A 19,299-nucleotide genomic window follows, 5' to 3' on the forward strand; every position below is an offset into this window, starting at 1 on the left:
TTTACAGAAATATTTGGCAGGGATCCTGCTAACATTGCCTTAGTAATATCAAGCCAAACGCAAGTTTTAGTTCAAGGTGCTCTGTTTAGACAGAGACAGAATATTTAATTGGAAGGACAGAAGAGCAGGGGGTGTTGGTTTAATGGGGTGTCTTCAAAGTGTTTTGAGATCTTTGGAATGTACATGATGGGATTATTACTACTTTGGAGAGGCAGATTCAGAGCATAGGCTTACTGCCATTTGATACCAGTTTTACTGTTGTGGTTTCTCGAAAACTACATGAACACTTTTAGTTGGAGGCGAGTGCTAAGAATTCTCACATTAGAGCTCTCTAGACCCTCCCCAAACATAGAAATGCATGACCTCTTGTTCTTTTTTGGAGATGACAGGTTTAAGGCCTGTTCACCCAGTACTTTTTTCCCTCCACTTCGGTAGTCCCAACTATCAAGCTGGCACTCGTATGAAGAAACATATAGTGTGAACTGGTTGATGCCGATATGTCCTGTAGCACCTCCCAGGAAGACAACCTCCAACATGGTCATGGAAGTGGCTGTCAGCCACTTTGATGGTTGGCTAATCCAAACCGATGTTTTCTCTTGGTGAATGTATGCTTACAGGTGCCTGGGTAAAGTTTAGTATGTATATAACACATATTGTGTGAACCGGTTTGAAATTAGACATTTTGCAGCCCTGTGTACCACCAGGCTCGGGCTTTTAAGTGAGAACATTCCCTGCTTGCTGCCCATACAAACGTGTAGTGTCATTCTGTAGTATCAAACCAAATCACTGTGCTAAATATTAATCGTTCCTATAGATTTTTCAGGAGCCATGGATATAATTATTGTTTTAAAGTCAAGAGACCTAGCTGTCTTATCATTTCATAAAAATGATTTATTTATTTATTTTTAGAATATTGAGGGTGTTCACATTCTGCACAGTGGAATCTTTTTAAAAGTATGGCATGAGTCGAAAGGGTAACTTTGCCAATGTATTAAATACTTGGCAGAAAAAGGTGTTTAAAAATTAAGTAAATGTTGTTCAACAGAAACATACAGTTGGAAATATTTTCCAGTGTTTATGTTCAGATTTCAGAGCTGTCTGGCTACTCTGTGTTTGCATGTACTGGGATGGATAATTTATATAAATATATTGAAGATTATTAAACTCTCAGACAGATTTCACAGAATTTAACCAATCCATCTAAATCCATCTATCTAAATGTTTCTGTGAAGAGAGGCTGAACCCCTCTACCTGAATCCACAAGAGGCTTCTGATGCAAAGGAGACTGTTGTGGCATTTAACTATTTGCTAAAAGAAAAATCTCCTATCTGATCTATAGGCACAGAATCCTTAGCCACAGTTTAAACTGCCTTTGATCTTGGGAACTTGTATGTGGACAAATTTAGATGTGTGATACCTAACATAGCAAAGAAGGTGAAATGATTTATCTCTAAAGACTGTGGGACGGAGGCTGGAATTATAAACTTCTTGGTTTCCAAGGCAAAAAAGTTGGATGTAGCAGAGGCCTCATAGTTTCCTTTTGTTACCATACTTGTAGGCAGGGCAGTGCTCTTCTTTTAACCATACTAAGCTTCTCTTGCCATATGATTTATAAACTAGAGCAGCTGTAATTCAAGTTCAACCTATTCAAATAACTGTATGTGCTATTGATCTGGTTACACAAAAGAGTATCGTGTGAGAAAAGAAAGCTAATGGGTGACAACTTTCCCGCAATTGTATCTTCCAGTCGTCCCTCTTTCAGTGTTACACAGCTCTCATGAGTAGACAATTTAAGACAGCCGAACCCAGTAGAACCTTGTTGTATTCATCAGTGGGACCACCTGCTCAGATTGTGGAAGCTCTCCAGTTTTAAAAAGGGATCAGGTAATAACTGATGCCCCTTCCAACTCTTTGATTCTAAATCTACTGGATTTCCTAGAAAGCTACTGCCAGTTCATGTAGAAAGTACTAGGCTAGATGGTCCTGACTCCCCACTGAGCTGGCTCTGGACTTTGACTCGGAAGCCTCTGAAGAAGAGCCTGAGGAGCCAAAAACATGATCTGGGAGAGAGCAGGAAATTCTAGGAGCCCCCTGCAGAGGAGATGTCCCCAGTTTATCTGCCCCAAAGCTTGACCCTGAGGAACATGCAGTGGGAGCTTCACCAGAACTTATCCCTAAAGAGCCTGAAGGAGGAGCTCCTCTATCAGAACTTCCCTCTTTCCCCTCATGTCCTGGAGCAACTAAGCACCAGGCCAGGACTTGGTCTACAAGCCCCCCAGACCCCACCTCTACCTGGCAGGAGCCATGAAGGCAGTGGGCCCATGCGGAGATAGTCCAATGAAGTTGTAGTTCCAGGTTTGCAAATCAAACTCCACCGTCTGAGTCAGATCATGGTGGATATAATACTTTGCAGGATTCTGGCCCAAGTTAAGACTGGACAAGATGAGTCCCAGATGCTGATTTCAGAGCAGGTGGAGCTGCTGTCCTCTTAGCCTATTTAAGCTTTGGGTTGGAAGGGTAAGCTTGCTGGATCAGCTGGTCTACTAGATTTAAGTCTGTATGTCAGTTCAAGAGCCTGGCCTCCAGTTTCAGCTCCTGGCTGCTGGCACCTTTCAATAGTCCCAAGCCTTGCTATCTAGACAGGCGGGTACTATTCCAGAGGAGACTTGACTGGGCTTGCCTGCCCAGTGCAGGACAAGTTGGACCTATTGTCTGAGTCTGTAGAAGGCAGCTTCATGTGTCTATTATTTTGCACCGATTATTTTCGTGTACACTGGTTAGAAGTATGTGATCTAGGAATTATGTTACAGGTACACAGTTATTGTGTAATCTGATAGTCTGTAGCCTACTTAGAATAGCAAGTAAACCTGATGTCTGCATAAGTCTGATATATAGGTATAACTTGAAGATTCACTGGCATAGCTACTAACTGACACCACATAGGTATAAACCCGATGCCAGAGTTTCTGCTCAGGCATTGTATACATAAATTGACAGTGCCAGGGGCCTGCCAATGGAGGAGAAGCAGGGCTTTGTTAGTAACCCCCCGTAAGCCTATGTTGTGATTCTAGCGCTATCATAATGTTATGCTGGCAAGATCACTGGCATAAACACTGCCCTTGGATGGCAGTGAAAAAACAAGGTCTTCGAACCATGCCTATCCAGCCACAGCACATCTTAAGATACTAAGTCTACAGCTGATTACAGATCTCACATGGGCACATGAAGCTGCCTTATACTGAATCAGACCATTGGTCCATCAAGGTTGTGCTCCTTGTCTAGGGGAGGCTGTGGGGTTTCCTTGCGGGTTCCTTTGGGTGAGTGACTGGTGGAGGTGCCCGGGTGATATGGTTGGGCTGTCAGTGTTTCCTTTCCTGTGTGTCCACCTGTAAAAAGGATATGTGTTTGTAGGATGGTATTCAAATCTGCATCTGTGCTGTTTCTAAGGGTATGGCAATTATATTGTTCCTATAAGGCATGCCACAGTCCTCCAGTTTTCTTTCCTTATTTGGTACATAGTGAGGAAAGGCGATGTTGGTGGGATGTGTCAGTGTGCATTGGTTGGCTATTTCTTTACATGGGTGTTTTTGGCATATACTGCATGATTGGTTGAGGGTGGTGTCACTGGACTCCAGAGCAGTTGCTAAAGTCTCAGTTCCTTGGACTTGGGTCTTTTGAGATAGCAATGGAGCTATGCTAGCAGCATTGGCAAAGTAACCGGGATTTGGGGCTTCAAAGTGAGCTGCCCATTTCCCAGCTATCATCCCACATGCCTAACCAGACTGACTTCACAATACCATGTTACAAACTAGTATTTCTACAAAATTAGTTCTTCGGTTCATTTTTTTTCTCTTTGGTTCTCAAACGTATCTTGTGAGGTCAGAAGTAATTCTTGATTTACTCATTCAGCTGAAATTTGTAAACAGTTCCAGGAGTCTAAGCTCCATTCAATTCCACCTTAATTGGGGCTTCTCTGCTTAGCCCAAGCAATCTTTGAAATAGCAGATTGAAATCTTAAACGGAAGATTATTATGCTCCCACTTACAGGTTGGTTGGCTCAGTGCTTTGTTCTTAGTGATATTAATGCTCACCCAATTTGTAAACGTCTTTGATATCTGAAGATGAAAAAGTTCTAGACAAAGGCAAAGCACTTTTCTTAACTGCATTGTGACCTGTCTAGTAATGTAGTATGTGCAATTTTCTTCACAAGAGGCAGATGGTATCTTCAAGTGCAAGTTGGTGGCAGACAGTTGAGACTGTAGCCTGGAGACAGTGGATGTCTAGGACAGATGCCGCTGAGCACTCAAGTTGCAAAAACAACTCTGCTATCATGGAGACTCCCCCCCCCCAGTAGTTTTAAGTCACTTCCTCAGAGGGACAGTGGATGAAAAAATATTGGCACACATGTGCACTATCATATACTTTGAATCTAAATGTTTCATCCAGTTACAATTATCTGATCCTGGTTTATATGGTTTAACGGAGAGAATGATAGCCTACAGTACATATTAGGTAGAGCAAATGTGATCAGGGCATGGATCTAAGAGCAAGAAGCTAATATTTATTTCTGCAAAACATTTTTATCTATTCTTGTAATATGGGTTCCTTGAAATCAGCTATATAAAACAGACTTCTATTGAAGTTATACTTTATGCATCTGGTGAACTGTGCTCTATCTTGCTTTTGCTGAAGCAAATTCACATTTTTGTTGTTGTTCAGTCGCACAGTCGAGTCCAACTCTTCGCGACCCCTTGGACCAGATCACGCCAGGCCTTCCTGTGTTCCGCTGTCCTCTGAAGTTTGCTCAATTTCATGTTCGTTGCATCTATGACACTGTCTAACCATCTCATCCTTTGCCGTCCCCATCTTCTTTGACCTTCAATCTTTCCCAGCATCAGGGTCTTCTCCAGTGAGTGCTCCCTTCTCATTTGGTGGCCAAAGTAGGGAGAGAATAAAATAAAAACTGCAGCTGTAATTAAAATGAAAACTGGTGTCACCAAAATTTCAGCAGTAAATGTCAATCCTTTGTAAAAGTTACGTCATCAGTGAGTTCTACAATGATAAACTAGTACAGATTCTTACCAAATACCAACCATGGTAACTTCAAGTCAGTGAACATAGTGAATATAGTGCTGGATTGAGAACGGGGAGACTTTGGAGGAATGGTGGGATTAAAAATGAAATGTAAACGTTTCTCGATAAAGATATTGGATTGGATCCAAACAGCTGGTGAAAGAGGGAGGAGGGGGTCTCTGTTGACCACCAAAAGGACTCTGCTGTGGATGAGACCAGTTTTGACAAAAGCCATGAAATATAGGGGATGTAGTTAAAGGGAGTATTGGCCAAGTGTGAAGAAGAACATTGGGCTGGATACAACCCTTTCTTTATTTATATAAGCATTTATATCCCAGTTTTCTTCCCAATAGGAATCCAGTGCAGTTTACAGAACAGAAATACAGCATAAATTATAAATGATGGGGAAGAAAGGTTTCTGAATACAAGGCAGCTCTTCCTCTCTCATTGCCAGAAGATCTTCCAGTTCCAGGCAATAACCCTCAAGCCACGGAAGGAGATAGTAGTTTAGTGGAAGATCCTCTGCAAAGCATGCAGAAGGTCCCAGGTTCAATCTCCTGCATCTTCAGTTGACGGGTCTAGGTACTAGGTGATGTGAAAGACCTTGGCCTGAGACCCTGGAAATCTGCTGTCAGTCTGCGTAGACAATAGTGAACTTGGTGGACCAATGGTCTGATTCACTTTAAGGCAGCTTCATGTATGACAATTAGCCCTTTTGCTCTTGTCCATCATCCTGTGCCACACAGGCTTAGATTTGTGGGCCAGCTCAGGCTTTAAAAGGTTAGCTGCAAAAGAAGGGGTGGGGCAAAGGTTGACCTACAAGGTGTTGCAGCAACTGGCTTGTGTTCCAGTCTCCTCCCCCCCATAACCTACACTGTAACTTACTAAATATTTCTCTTAATGCTACCAAATGCTGCATGGCTCATAATATGGCAAATGAAGACTTATCCACATTTGGGCTGGGGAGGGGGAATGGGACTTTTGACTGTATTGCAAATCAACATCCTGATTTTCAAAGGACCAGACCTGCTGTTTTGTTTGTTAGGGTTTTAAACATACCACCAAAGTCCCAACTCAGTGGGCAAGTCAGTTGTGCTGGTCTATAGAATATGCCCTCAGAGCACAATATTAAAATTACTGGGCATGTCTATGTTCTTGTAGATTGTAGATTTGGGAACTGTAGCCACTTCTGATCAAGGATCATCTGATGAATTATATATACTGTACCTGAATTCATCTAGATCTTTCTATGTTTCTTATGTTTTCTAATACGTGGAGGTACATATTGCGTGATATTAACTTATCCCTTTAGTTATTTACAACGTAGTATTTCTGTTCTTCCCCTCTTAGGCTGTTTGATGTATGCACAGTGTCCCGAACAGACCGAGAGACCAAACTAACACTTGTGTTCGAGCATGTTGATCAAGACTTGACCACTTATTTGAATAAAGTTCCAGAACCTGGAGTGCCTAGCGAAACTATAAAGGTATCAGAGAAGGGTAGGGGGTGGAGGTTGGTACATAAGTTTATGCAATATTATGCTAAGTGTGAAGAGACATACAGTGAAAAACCTTGCTAACCAACTGACCAACCAACCAACCATGGCTCTAAGATGCACTGATCTTTTTCAAAGGATATGGTTTAGAATAAAAATTTTCACAATTGAAAATAATTTCATGCTATTTAGCTTTGCACTTACCAACCTTTATATTGTAACCATTATTTCCTAATTGCGTTAAATTGGCAAATGGCTTCTAAAAGAATTCAGGAAAAGCCTAAACCGTGTAGGCATGGTTCAGATGTAATGCTTGTCTATATTTTGGAGCTACATGAATGAGCCTTAAGTTTATGCTGTTCTACCCATTGCATGCTTGGAAGTCAGTTCATTACTTCCATTTTAGCACCAACCATAGAAGGTTTGTGGCCTGCAGTTCAATAATAGAGCCTCTGCTTGGCATGCAGTAGATTCTAGGTTCAATCCCTGGCTTTTCTAGTTAATTAAAAAAATCAGGTTGTACGTAACTTAAAAGACCTCTGCCTGAGACCCTGAAGAGCTGCTGCCAGTCTGAGTAGACAGTACTGACCTTGATCAACCAAGGGTCTGATAGCCTCATGTGGTCATAGTTCTTCAAAATATAGTTAGTGTTTCCACTTCAAACCAAGATCACAAACCAGAAAATGAATCTGGTTTGTAATCCTTGGAAGGAAAGGACAAACTGAAGTTGAGTGATTCAGATGTAATCTATATATATCAAAGAAAGTCCCCTCACCGTAAAATCAATGCCCAATTTGGGGAGAGCGCTCCCAGTGTGGCATAGGTGCTTGCTAAGAAGGGATTTTTAGAAATTCGACCCCCAAGTGGGTCAAAAGGGGTAAAATGTGCTCCCTCCATTGATTCCTATGCGGCTGCCAGGCAGCTGCCTTCCTGCACCCCCCACTCTCAGATTGGTCAACTGCAAAGCTCAGTGTTCTGAGGTTAAAAAAAAAACAGTTACAGGGGACTGCAGAGAGCTAATGACAGTTGAGAAAATCAGGAGTGGCCAACGACCACCTGTGAGGTGAAGCAAAGCTGCTGGCCCAGCCTCTCTGATGGCTTCCAACACACTCCCCCCACCTCCTACACCTAACAGGCGGTTGTCTGTCAGGTGCAGCCCCACCTCCACAGTGGCTTTTAATACTCCTCCCCCCTTCCCCTCCTACACTGGACAGGCAACTGCCTGTCAGGTGTAGGAGAGGAGGTGGGATGCTTACAGCCACTGGGGAGGGTTGCTCAGCAGGATTGCCTTAGCACTGCTGTTGGCCCAGCCTCCCTGATGCCCTTAAATACAATCCCCCCCAACACCAGACAGGCCGGTGTCTGTCAGGTGTAGGAGCAGGAGCAGGGTACTTTAATCCATCAGGGACCCTGCCCCAGCAGGATCACCTTAGCAATGCTGCTGGCCCAGCCTCCCTGATGGCTTCCAACACACTCCCCCATCTTCTACACTTAACAGGCAGTTGTCTGTCAGGGCAGCAGTGGTTGCAGGGTGTTTAAAGCCATGAGGGAGCCTGCCCCAGCAGTAACACCTTAGTGATCCTGCCAGCCTTGCCTCCACAGTGGCTTCTAATACTCCTCCCCCCCTCCCCGTTCTACACAGGACAGGCAGCTGCCTGTCAGGTGTAGGAGAGGAGGTGGGATGCTTACAGCCACCGGGGAGGTTTGCTCGGCAGGATTGCCTTAGCACTGCTGCTGGCCCAGCCTCCCTGATGCCTTTAAGTACAATCCCCCCCAACACCAGACTGGCCTGTGTCTGTCAAGTGTAGGAGCAGGGCCAGGGTATGAATGTTTATGGGGAGATCGTAAAGGACATTTCTAGGAGCCATTTTGCTGTGTGCCTCCCTCATGAACCTGAAGAAATGTCCACCACATCACCACTTCCTCGCACCAACTCCCCCTTCACTTCTTACTGCCCCCAAGAAAGCTCCTGGCAAACGTCGAACCAAATATACCAATGCTACAAGGTGGAGGCAACTTAGGAATGCGGCAAAGACATTTGCACATAGTACTCCTGCAGTGCACTGAGCTGCACAGGCCAAGTACCAGCGAGATCGCCCTGAACAACACAGTCTCCATATGAGCAAAACAATCCAGGAACACAAGTAGAGAGGTCATCACTTTCGTGGAAGGTAGCAGGTTGACCTAACAGACGACTGCTTCTTAAATGGATCGTTCTATGTGGCCTGCTCCAGAGTGAGCTCATCAAGCAGCCTGGTGATCCTAGCATCTGAGGGTAGAACCACCGATGTGATCTAGAGAGAGGTCTTTCAGTAGAGGGGGGGGGAGTACGTATGCCTCACTTAATTTCTTACACTACAATCTTCTCTGTTACAATTCCTACAACAAATGTCACATCTCAAATTTCGCATCATCAGTATTATAACTGGATTTACGGAACTTAAATACTGTAGCGAAGCACAGTATCAGGATAGTGGCAAATAAATTAATGGTCTGAACATGCAATAGTAAGGGAAGGAGCAGAGTGGACAAGGAGAGCTAGTTTACATACATCCAAAACAAGAGACAAGTTGGTGCAGTGGGAAAATTAATTGTAATTCAACTCTGAGACCCCTACATGCTTTGCATGTACTTTATTAAAGGGATCTGTAAAATATCACAGTCTGAAGAGCTGCTATAACAACAGAGTTGTCACGTACAGCGAAGCCACAGGTGGGTATTACATTTGAGCCATGCCATAATATTATTATTAGCATAAAAGAATTGTTTTGCTATCTGCCATATTCTATCCATCATATTCTACCATATAGAGGAGGCTGTTCCTATGACATATGCTTATACTTTTTGGATAGTTCACTACTGGTTGTGATAGCAGGCATGCAGCAAGTGCCAAAACTATATAAACAAATTCAAGAAGCCCTGATAAAACATACTTAAATATTTCTCCGATAAGAACAATCTCATGCTACCATTGTGGGCTATTTGCAGTGCAATCCTATGAAGGCTTTAGTCTAAGCCCATTGATTTCAGTGGTGGAATTTGACATCACGTCAGGGCTGACTTAAGACAACCCTGTAGGATTTTCAAGGCAAAAGACATTCAGAGGGACTGTGGTTCAGTGGTAGAACATCTGCTTGGCATGCAGAAAGTCTCAGGTTCAATCCCCAGTATCTCCAGTTAAACGATCTGGCAGTAGGTGATGTGAAAAACCTCTGCCTGAGACCTTGGAGAGCCCCTGCCAGTCTGAACAGACAACACTGACTTTGATGGACCAAGGGTCTGATTCAATGTAAGGCAGTTTCATGTGTTCATGTGGTTTGCCATTGCCTGCCTCTATGGGCTTAGACTGGAGTAACTCTGCATAGGATTGCACTGTTGGCACAGTCTAATTTTGTCTACTGTGAGAGGCAGATGATACAAGGAGGGGGCCTATAGGCTGTTGGCATTTCACATGGGCAAGGACATCGGATTGGGCCAGGTTGCAGTGTTCTCTCTTTACTGGTCCACATTCTCAGTGCTGGATCCTGTGCTTCACTAGTGCTGAGTTGTTGAGCATAGTATCCAGTTTCTAGTTATTACCATCTATGAAAAATGGTTGCCCTACTTTACATGGTTTAGGCCATTATGAGACATGTGTGTCCAAAGTAGAATGGACCATGCATCTGTTGCCCTTTCTGTATACTTTCCATTCTGTCCATAAACCAGCCAGTGTATGTCATAATCGCACGTCAAAGAATCAATTAACTTCGAAGATCTGGCTTTTCTGAAAATGTCAATCTTTCATGTTGCGCTGAAAGTAATCTGCCATCTGCCATGTCCGCACATAATCGGTTGACCATGTTTGAAATATACTGCAGATGTTGGCAGAATGTATTGAAAGCAAGAAAGGAAACTCTAGGGACAGATATATAGAAATTACATAAAAGGAAAAAATCCCCAGAAGATCAGCTGTCTTGAGCATTGCTTGAATGAATATGGGATTTTTAAAATACCATCTTCTCTTTATTGCTACAGCTTGAACAATGCATTAATATTGGTTTTGTTTCATTTGTGCCTATTTGAAGAATATGTGTTAGATTAATACTGCTTCTGCATTGTGCCAAAAGTCTGCTAAGCCCTGTACAGAAGTGACAAAGTCATGTCCTGGCATATTTACAGTTGAAGGCTACAAACATCTGTACTTGCAGCTGGATGTAAGACTCATTGAACTTACTTCCAAATAAATAAGCAAACCATTGGCTTATAAATCTGCAGCATTAAAGAAATTACTAGAAAGTAAATATAAATGCAATCAGTAATATATGGACTTTTGGGGCTGGAAGAGATTAAACTGTGATCAAATACAATCCTATCCTCCAAGAGGAACTCTTCCACATTATTTATTTAAATATTTATGTGTTGGCTCCCCACCACTATGGTGGTGGCATACATAAGCAATAAGAAAATGACAGATTAGCTGCCAGATTTGTACCTGAGCCGCTTTGGTGGGAGGGCGGGATAAAAAATCTAATAAATAAATAAATAAATGAAAAGGATGGCCTTACTTTTTTTTTTACATGAAAGTTGTAACATAGGAGCCTCCATTCCTCTTCCTGGAGGCATTCGATAATGCCAAAAAAGCACGGTGACTGACAGAATGAAGGTAGCGCTCAACCATGAGGAGGGTCTCAGAGGGCTTGGCCTAGATTGTCTAGGAGTTTAAAGGTCAAAAGTAGCACCTCTAACTGAACCCGGCAGCCTATTGGTAGCTGGTATAACTAGCTACAAGATGGGAATATGCTCCCATCTGTTCACTTCACCCACATTTTGCACCTGTTGTAGATTCTGGACAGTCTTTAAGGGCAGTCCTACAAAGAGCACATTACAAAAGTCTAGTCTTGAGATTCTGGAAGCTTGGATCAATTTGGTCAGGTCCTTGGAGCTCAGGAAGGGAGATAATTTCCACACCAAATGCAGCTCACAGAATGCATTCTTTGCCACTGCATTCATCTGAGCTTCTAACGAAAGTGCAGGATCCAATAATACCACCAAGCTTTTCAGAACAATAGTCAAATTCAACCCTATCTCATCCAAACATGGTCCTCCATAAGTTATATCACATAGCTGCAATGATCATGTGATGATGTAAAAATACTTTAATCGTCGCCATGTAGTAAGAATTTTTTAAAAGTTGTCCTAAGAGTTATTCCTTAGGATTGAACTATGGGGACTCTTCCGGAGCTCTTCTGCCCGGCATTTGGTTGAGGCAGCGGATGTGTGTCTCCCCCAGTTTCTCAGGCCTTAGTTCTTCTGGCCCAGCTTTTCTGGCCAATTATCCATCAGTGACCTGATTTTGATTGTTCATATGATTATTTTATGGTTACATGGTATTTTATGATATTTATGTGTAAATTGTTGTTTTAATTATTTTAAGTATATTATTTAATTGTTGTACACTGCCCTGAGCCCACTTGGGGAGGGTGGTATATAAATCTAATAAAATAAATAAATGAAATACTGGTATGTTTTGTCCTAGGGAGGAAATAACATCCGGGGGAGGATTGCATTGGTAAAATGGTTCAGTGGGGAGAATTAATCCCTCCTAATCCTAATCATAGGTGTCCTGGGTCATGTACCCTCAAATATAGATTTCAGAACTGGCCACTGGAGACCTGTAGTAACAGCATGCACAGCTTCAGGTGGGTAGCCATGTGGTTCTGAAGCAGCAGAACAAAGTTTGAGTCTAGTGTCACCTTGAATCAAAGTTTTGTTTGTTTTAAAGGTGTCACTGGATTCAGACTTTGTTCAATATGCACAGCATTTGGGAACTATAGTATTTTGGAATCAGAGACATGCTTTCTGGATTTGTGGTATGCAACTGAGATGTGCCAGCATGGATGCATGTCCAGAGGATATACCTTTGGCATCTGTTTGTATGATTTATAATATCTATACGAAGCACTGGGAGAAGTCATCAGGAGGTTTGGGCTGCAGTGTCACCAATATGTAGATGATACTCAACACTCAATGTCCTTTACTTGGGGCTACCCTTGAAGAGTGTTTGTGGTAAACAAATTTTATTTTCTCAGGAATACAACATATAAAACATTTCATTCTATCAATTGTCTACCCCATTCCCAGTTCCTCCCCTCCCTCCAATGGCTTCCCACAATGCTTCCACCCCTGCTCCAAATTACTTCATATCATCAACAATATCAGTTTTTCATCATTACAATCTAAAGATAACATCGTTTGACTTAATATTGATCTAAACATATTAAGTTTTGTTTCACATCCCAGTTCTTTTCCAGATAAATTTTAAAATCATTCCATTCTCCAAAAAACTCATCGTCTTCTTTGTTATTCAGTTTTTTTGTAATCTTATCCATTTGTGCCATGAACAGAACTTTTTGTATCCATTCTTCAACCTCTGGTACCTTTTCTGTCTTCCAAAACTGAGCATAAATCATTCTCGCTGTCACTATCAGGTACCAGAGTAAAGTCTTTTTAGTCGTATTGACTTCTTCCATTTTAAGTCCCAAAAGCAGAATTTCCGGTGCTTTTTTAAAAGAACATTTCAATATTTTTTGCATTTCATTGTGGACTTTTGTCCAAAAGTCTACAGCTTTCTCACAAGTCCACCACATATGATAAAATGAGCCCTCATGCCTCTTACATTTCCAACATTTGTTTGACATATTTTGATTCATATTTGCAATCTTCTTAGGTGTCATGTACCACCTATACATCATCTTATAACAATTTTCTTTAACATTAGTACATGTCGAGATCTTAATAGAATTTTTCCACAAATATTCCCAGGTTTCCATAGCCACTTCCTTATTCATATTAATAGCCCATTTTAACATTTGTTCTTTAACAGTTTCATCTTCAGTATACCATTTTAACAACACCTTATACATTTTAGAAATATTTTTTCCTCCTCCACTCTCCCAAACCTTTTCAATTTCATTTTTTTCCTCTCTAAAACCATAGTTTTTTTTGTCAGATCTAAAAAGATCATAAATCTGCATATATTTCAACCACTCATATTCATATTCAATTTCATTCTGCTTTTTCATTACCCACTCTGTTCCCTCTTTTTTAATTAAATCTCTATATGGCAACCAGTCTCTACCTCGCTGTCTTGAGTAAGATATCAACACTTCTACTGGTACAATCCACAATGGTCTTAAGTCACTCTGGTACTTCTTATATCTTGTCCATACCATATACAAAGCTTTTCTCACCAAGTGAAGTTTAAAAAAACTGTCCATTTTTATCTTGTCATACCATAAATATGCATGCCAGCCAAATCTACAATCATGCCCTTCCAACCCCAACAATCTGTCATTTTCAAGCTTCACCCATTGATCCATCCATGTTAGACAAACCGCTTCATAATATAGTCTAAGATTTGGCATTTGTAGACCTCCTCTTTCTTTGGCATCACAAAGTATTTTCATTTTGATCCTTGGTTTCTTGCCTGCCCAAACAAATTTTGACAACTCTTGTTGCCACTTGGCCAACAAATCCGTTTTATGCAGAATTGGTATTGTTTGGAACAGGAACATCAAACGTGGTAGGACATTCATTTTTATAACTGATATTCTTCCCATCAGTGATAAGTTCATTTTATCCCATTTCTTAAAATCTTGAGTCAGCTTAGTCCATAATTTCTCATAATTATTCTTATATAGGTCTATATTTTTTGCCGTTAATTCAATTCCAAGGTATTTTGTTTTTTTAACTACTTCACATTGTACCAGTTCTTGTAGTTCCACTTGTTTTTGTTTGATCATGTTTTTACATATAAGTTTTGTTTTATTCTTATTTACGTAAAAGCCGGCCAATTCTCCAAACTCCTTTATTTTTTGAAAAAGCAATGTCAATTTTTCTGTTGGGTTTTCCACCATAAACATTACATCGTCTGCAAATGCTCGATATTTGTATTGGTGTCCGGAAGCCCCCTTGAAGAGTGTTTGGAAGCTGCAGCTAGTGCAGAATGCTGCAGCTAGACTGATGGTTGGAGGCAGTTATTGGTAGCTTTTCTGTTGTTGTTGTTCAGTCGCACAGTCGAGTCCGACTCTTCGCGACCCCATGGACCAGATCCCGCCAGGCCCTCCTGTCTTCCGTCCTCCTCCGGAGTCTGCTTAATTTCATGTCTGATGCATCGATAACACTGTCTAACCATCTCATCCTTTGCTGTCCCCTTTTTCTTTAACTTTCAATCTTTCCCAGCATCAGGGTCTTCTACAGTGAGTGCTCCGTTCTAATTTGGTGGCCAAAGTATTTGAGCTTCAGCTTCAGTATCTGGCCTTTCACGGAACAGTCAGGGTTGATTTCTTTTAGGATTGACTGATTTTATCTCCTTGCAGTCCAAGGGACTCTCAAGAGTCTTCTCCAGCACCATAATTCGAAAGCATCTATTTTTCGGCACTCGGCCTTCCTTACGGTCCAACTCTCGCAGCCATACATTACTACTGGGAATTCCATTGCTTTGACCATATGGACTTTTGTTGGCAGGGTGATTTTTTTTATTAAGCTGTCTAGGTTTGCAATTGGTTTCCTCCCAAGGAGCAGGCATCTTTTAATTTCATGGTTGCAGTCACCATCTGCAGTGATCTTGGATCCCAGGAATGTGAACTCTGTCACTGCTTCCATGACTTCCCCAATATTACAGCAATTATACTGGCTACAAATCGTCTCCTGAGCCCTATTCAGGGTGTTGGTTTTGTCCTTTAAAGCCCTTGGAACTTTAAAGGGCTTGGGACCCGGTTAACTGAAGGATTGTCCTCTCCCATATGTTCCTGCTTGAGAATTAAGGTCGTGTGGAGATGCCCTCCAGATTGTCTCACCAGTTAAAGTTGCTCTTTGGGTGGGTACATGAGGGAGGGCCGTTTCCATAGCAGCCTCACAATTATGGAACATTCTTCCCCGGGGAGGTGTGCCTGGCCCCCTCATTGTCGATCTTCAGGAGTCAGTTGAATATAGCTGTATTTAGGACTGCATGTTGATTGATTCAGCTTATTGGCAGTCCTAATTGGAGTTTTTAAACTGACTTGTATGTGTTTTATTGTAGTTTTTTTATTTTTTGTAGTTTTTATTGTATTTTTATAATGTTCTATTGTAAGCCTCCTTGAGTTCCACAATGGGGAAAGGTGGCTAATAATTAAATGTTTTAAGTAAATGTTTCATTAAAAGGGAACATTTTTTTAAAAAAAGTTACATCTAGAAATTCTGTCTTTTTTTACTCAATAATAGTTTACAGAACTAGGGATAGGCATGGACCAAAAAAATGGAGGTTCATGGAGGTTCATGGGTTTCACGGACCACAAACTTTCATTGACTTTTCCATTTTACGAACTGATCTGTGATGGGGGGCTTGCAAAAGCCATTTAAAGGGAACAGGAAATTTAGAGTATAGGTGACAGCAAACACAATTACAAACAAAGTCATGAGTGAAATAACAGTGATGTACTTTTTGGATGCTTAATCCTTTAGAAACTTCATGAGATTATTTTTCATTTCACTAAACTGGAACTGCTATTGTGGAATCCAAGAAACCATCTACACAGTCAAAAAAGAACCTAGTCCAATTTCTGGAATTGTACTGCTTTAGAACATAGGGAGGGAGGTTCCAGAATACTCCCAATAGGGTAGGGCGAAGCTGCCAACTAGTAGAAAACTAGTATGTCAGGGAACAATCTAGAACTCTTCTACCTGATATATTAGTTTATGTGGAGAACTCAAATATGTCATTGCCACAACTTCATCCTAAAGTGGTACAGTCCTAACAGTGACTAACAATTTCTGAGGAAACAATTTTATTTATTTAAAACATTTCTATGCTGCCTCTCCACCCAATTCAAAGCTCCCAGGGCAGTGAATGTTTAAACACTAAAACATTTCAAAACATTTAACATTTAAAACATTTAAAAAACACACATAGGTATGTGTATTTTAAACAATTAAATAACACATAAACACATAAAGACACACAAACACGGAGGAGGGCTATTAAAGAGTCACTGAGGTAGTGCCAAACAAAAAAGTCTTCATCTGCTGGTGGAAGACAAGATAGAGGGAGACAGACTAATTTCCTTGGGGAGGAACTCCCAAAGTTTTGGCACCACAACCAAGAAGGCCATTTGCCCATGGTCCAACTTCTCCCTACCAGTAGTACCTACATTGTACTGGGGTTAAGTTTCATCTTGTTAGCCCACATCTATCCCATAACTACCTCCAGACACCTGTTTACAGTTTTCACAGCTGCCCTGGAATCTGCTGGAAGCACACAGCAGAGCCAAGTGTCATCCGCTTATTGGGGGCAACTCAGCCCACCAGCAACTTCATGTAGATGTTAAAAAGGATAGGGAATACAATGAAACCTTGTGTGACTCTGTGTACACCAGAATCATAATGCAGTCAATAGTGCTTGCAGCCTAGCTACTGTGACAGAAGGGGGATGTTATTAGTTTAACATCTCACACAGGCTTTAGAGAGGGGTGACATGGGCATGCTTTCAAGTGAGAGGGGCTGTGGACCAGTGGTCGAGCATCTGCTTGGCATGCAGAAGGTCCCAGGTCCAATCCCTGGCATCTCCAGTTAAGAACCAGGCAGTAGGTGATGTGAAAGACCATTGCCTGAGACCTTGGAGAGCATTAGTTGCTGTAGATTTTCCGGGATGTGTGGCCGTGGTCTTGGCATTATAGAACCTGATGTTTCACCAGTAACTGTGACTGGCATATTCAGAGGTATAAACACAGAAAGATGGAATACTCTCTGTGTCAAAAAGGACAGCCTTTGCCAGTCTGAGTGGACAATACTGACTTTGATGGACTGATAGTCTGATTCAGTATAAGGCAGCTTCATGTGTTCAAGAAGCTAAGACGTAAAAGGGCTAAGGAAGGGTGCTGGTTAGTTTGACTGCGAAGCAGAACCAGAAGATGAATAGGCGGAGAGTGGGGCTAGAGGAAGAAGGGAGAGGGTGCCGGGAATTGAGGCAAGAAAGGGTTTATTAGAGACAGGGGCTCTGAAGAATCCTCAAAGAGCTAAACTGGTTCTTAAGAAAACCAAAATGTTGCCACAAAGTTACAATTTCTTCTGTTCAAATGTTGGCTCAGCAAGAGGAATTGAGAATCCTGTTTAAGATTTAGGAGCCTAGATCATATGTGAGCTGATGTGGACTCATGAGGTCCATTGGAAAACTCACTATCAAACATCTGTAAAATGTAAACAATAGCAAAGTATGTAATTGGGTCTGTTGTGATAATTATAAACCACTTTGCAAACTGAGACCAATATGTTTTTAATAGCAGTGGCTTTTGGGGGGTAACATATGAAGCCCATCTGTACTACTATTCATATTAGAATTCAGGTTTGAAAGACCAAGCCCAAAGAGAAGTCATGTCAAGAGTATCCTGCTATGTTTACATTAACACACACACAGAGAGACATATAAAACCATGCTGTACATTGTAATACTGCCTTTAGCTATGTCAGCACAAAAACTAACTCAAACATTTTGATCAAGGTGGGTAGCCGTGTTGGTCTGAAGCAATAGAACAAAGTTAGAGTCCAGTGGCACCTTTAAGACCAACAAAGTTTTATTCAAGGTGTGCTCTTTCATCTGCACACACACTTTGTCAGATGATGAAATGGAATAACATATCATAGTTGTATATAGAAGGGTGTCGGGTTAAATTAGCATACAAAATAGTGAAGATTTTTTAACAGATCAAAAGAATGACAAGCTGGGTTTCTGGTTATCATCTGTTTGGGTTCAACTGGTGGTGAAGGGACAACATAGGTAATAAATATGTCAGAATTGGAGATGGATGTGCCCTTAACAGTATTGTCCACTCAAACATTTTGATGGCATCATAGGTATATATGCAGAGATGTTTTGGATCGGGTCCACTATTTGTATGCTTTAGTATTTTACAAAACTTTTCTTTGTATCTTTCACATATAATAATATCTTTATCTTTGTATCTTTCGCATATAACACACACTCTTATTTAGTGCAACAAACCCAGGAGATATATTATATACTTAGTTTTGCAAGCAGCTACAATTCAGAATTTTCAAAAGGCTTCAAAATATTATTGCCCATTAATGGAGATTCCCAGGGGTTTTTCAGCAATTTTTACTGTGAAAGGGACAATCAGATTGCTATTTGAGTGGGAGCATGTGTGGGCTGAACTATGAATCCATGTTTAATGTGACTTCATTTTAAATTAACCCTTTTCCTGTTTGCAAGAGAGAAGTATGTATTTGAGCCAATGCTTTTGTGTGCGTGTGAGAGAGGGAGAGACATAGAAAGAGAGATCAGTTCCGACAGCAAACTGTTCTTCCCCACTATGATGCAAAGGAAATAGCTGCCGTCCCAGCCCTGCTCTCCACAATTTAATGGAAACAGTTCCAAAAGAATGTATAGGATGTTAACAAATATAAAAGGAGTTTAATGAAAGAGTATACAGATGTCTTTCATGTATTTTAAATTAGAAAGGCTAATTTTGAAACTAAAAGGGGGGAAAACCCAGAGAGCTATAAAGCCATATGCTTCGTATTATCAAAGTATGTCTTGCACAGTCCTGTCATTCAGTGAGAAAAAACACAGACCAAAAACAGAGGAAACATTGAAAAAAGCACCCGACTTGTGGGAAGTCAAACCATCTCTAAATATGTGTTTTATTATCCTTCGGGTGTTCTTTGCTCGGTTACCACCAAGATTAAACCAATGACCT

The 19,299-nt window shown here is 41.3% G+C and overlaps 1 protein-coding gene across 1 annotated transcript in view; it reads left to right on the forward strand.

Annotated features, from left to right (window-relative positions):
• The window catches only part of CDK6 (cyclin-dependent kinase 6), a 133,414-nt gene that overhangs the window by 31,075 nt on the left and 83,040 nt on the right, over positions 1 to 19,299 (forward strand). Inside the window, exon 2 of the mRNA XM_015408689.1 lies at positions 6,424 to 6,559. Coding sequence (XP_015264175.1) covers positions 6,424 to 6,559 — 136 coding nt within the window. The remainder of the gene's footprint in view (positions 1 to 6,423; positions 6,560 to 19,299) is intronic.

Source organism: Gekko japonicus, unplaced genomic scaffold (genome assembly GCF_001447785.1).
Source record: "Gekko japonicus isolate JY-2015 unplaced genomic scaffold, Gekko_japonicus_V1.1 scaffold2111, whole genome shotgun sequence".
In the NCBI taxonomy this organism is placed as follows: domain Eukaryota; kingdom Metazoa; phylum Chordata; class Lepidosauria; order Squamata; family Gekkonidae; genus Gekko; species Gekko japonicus.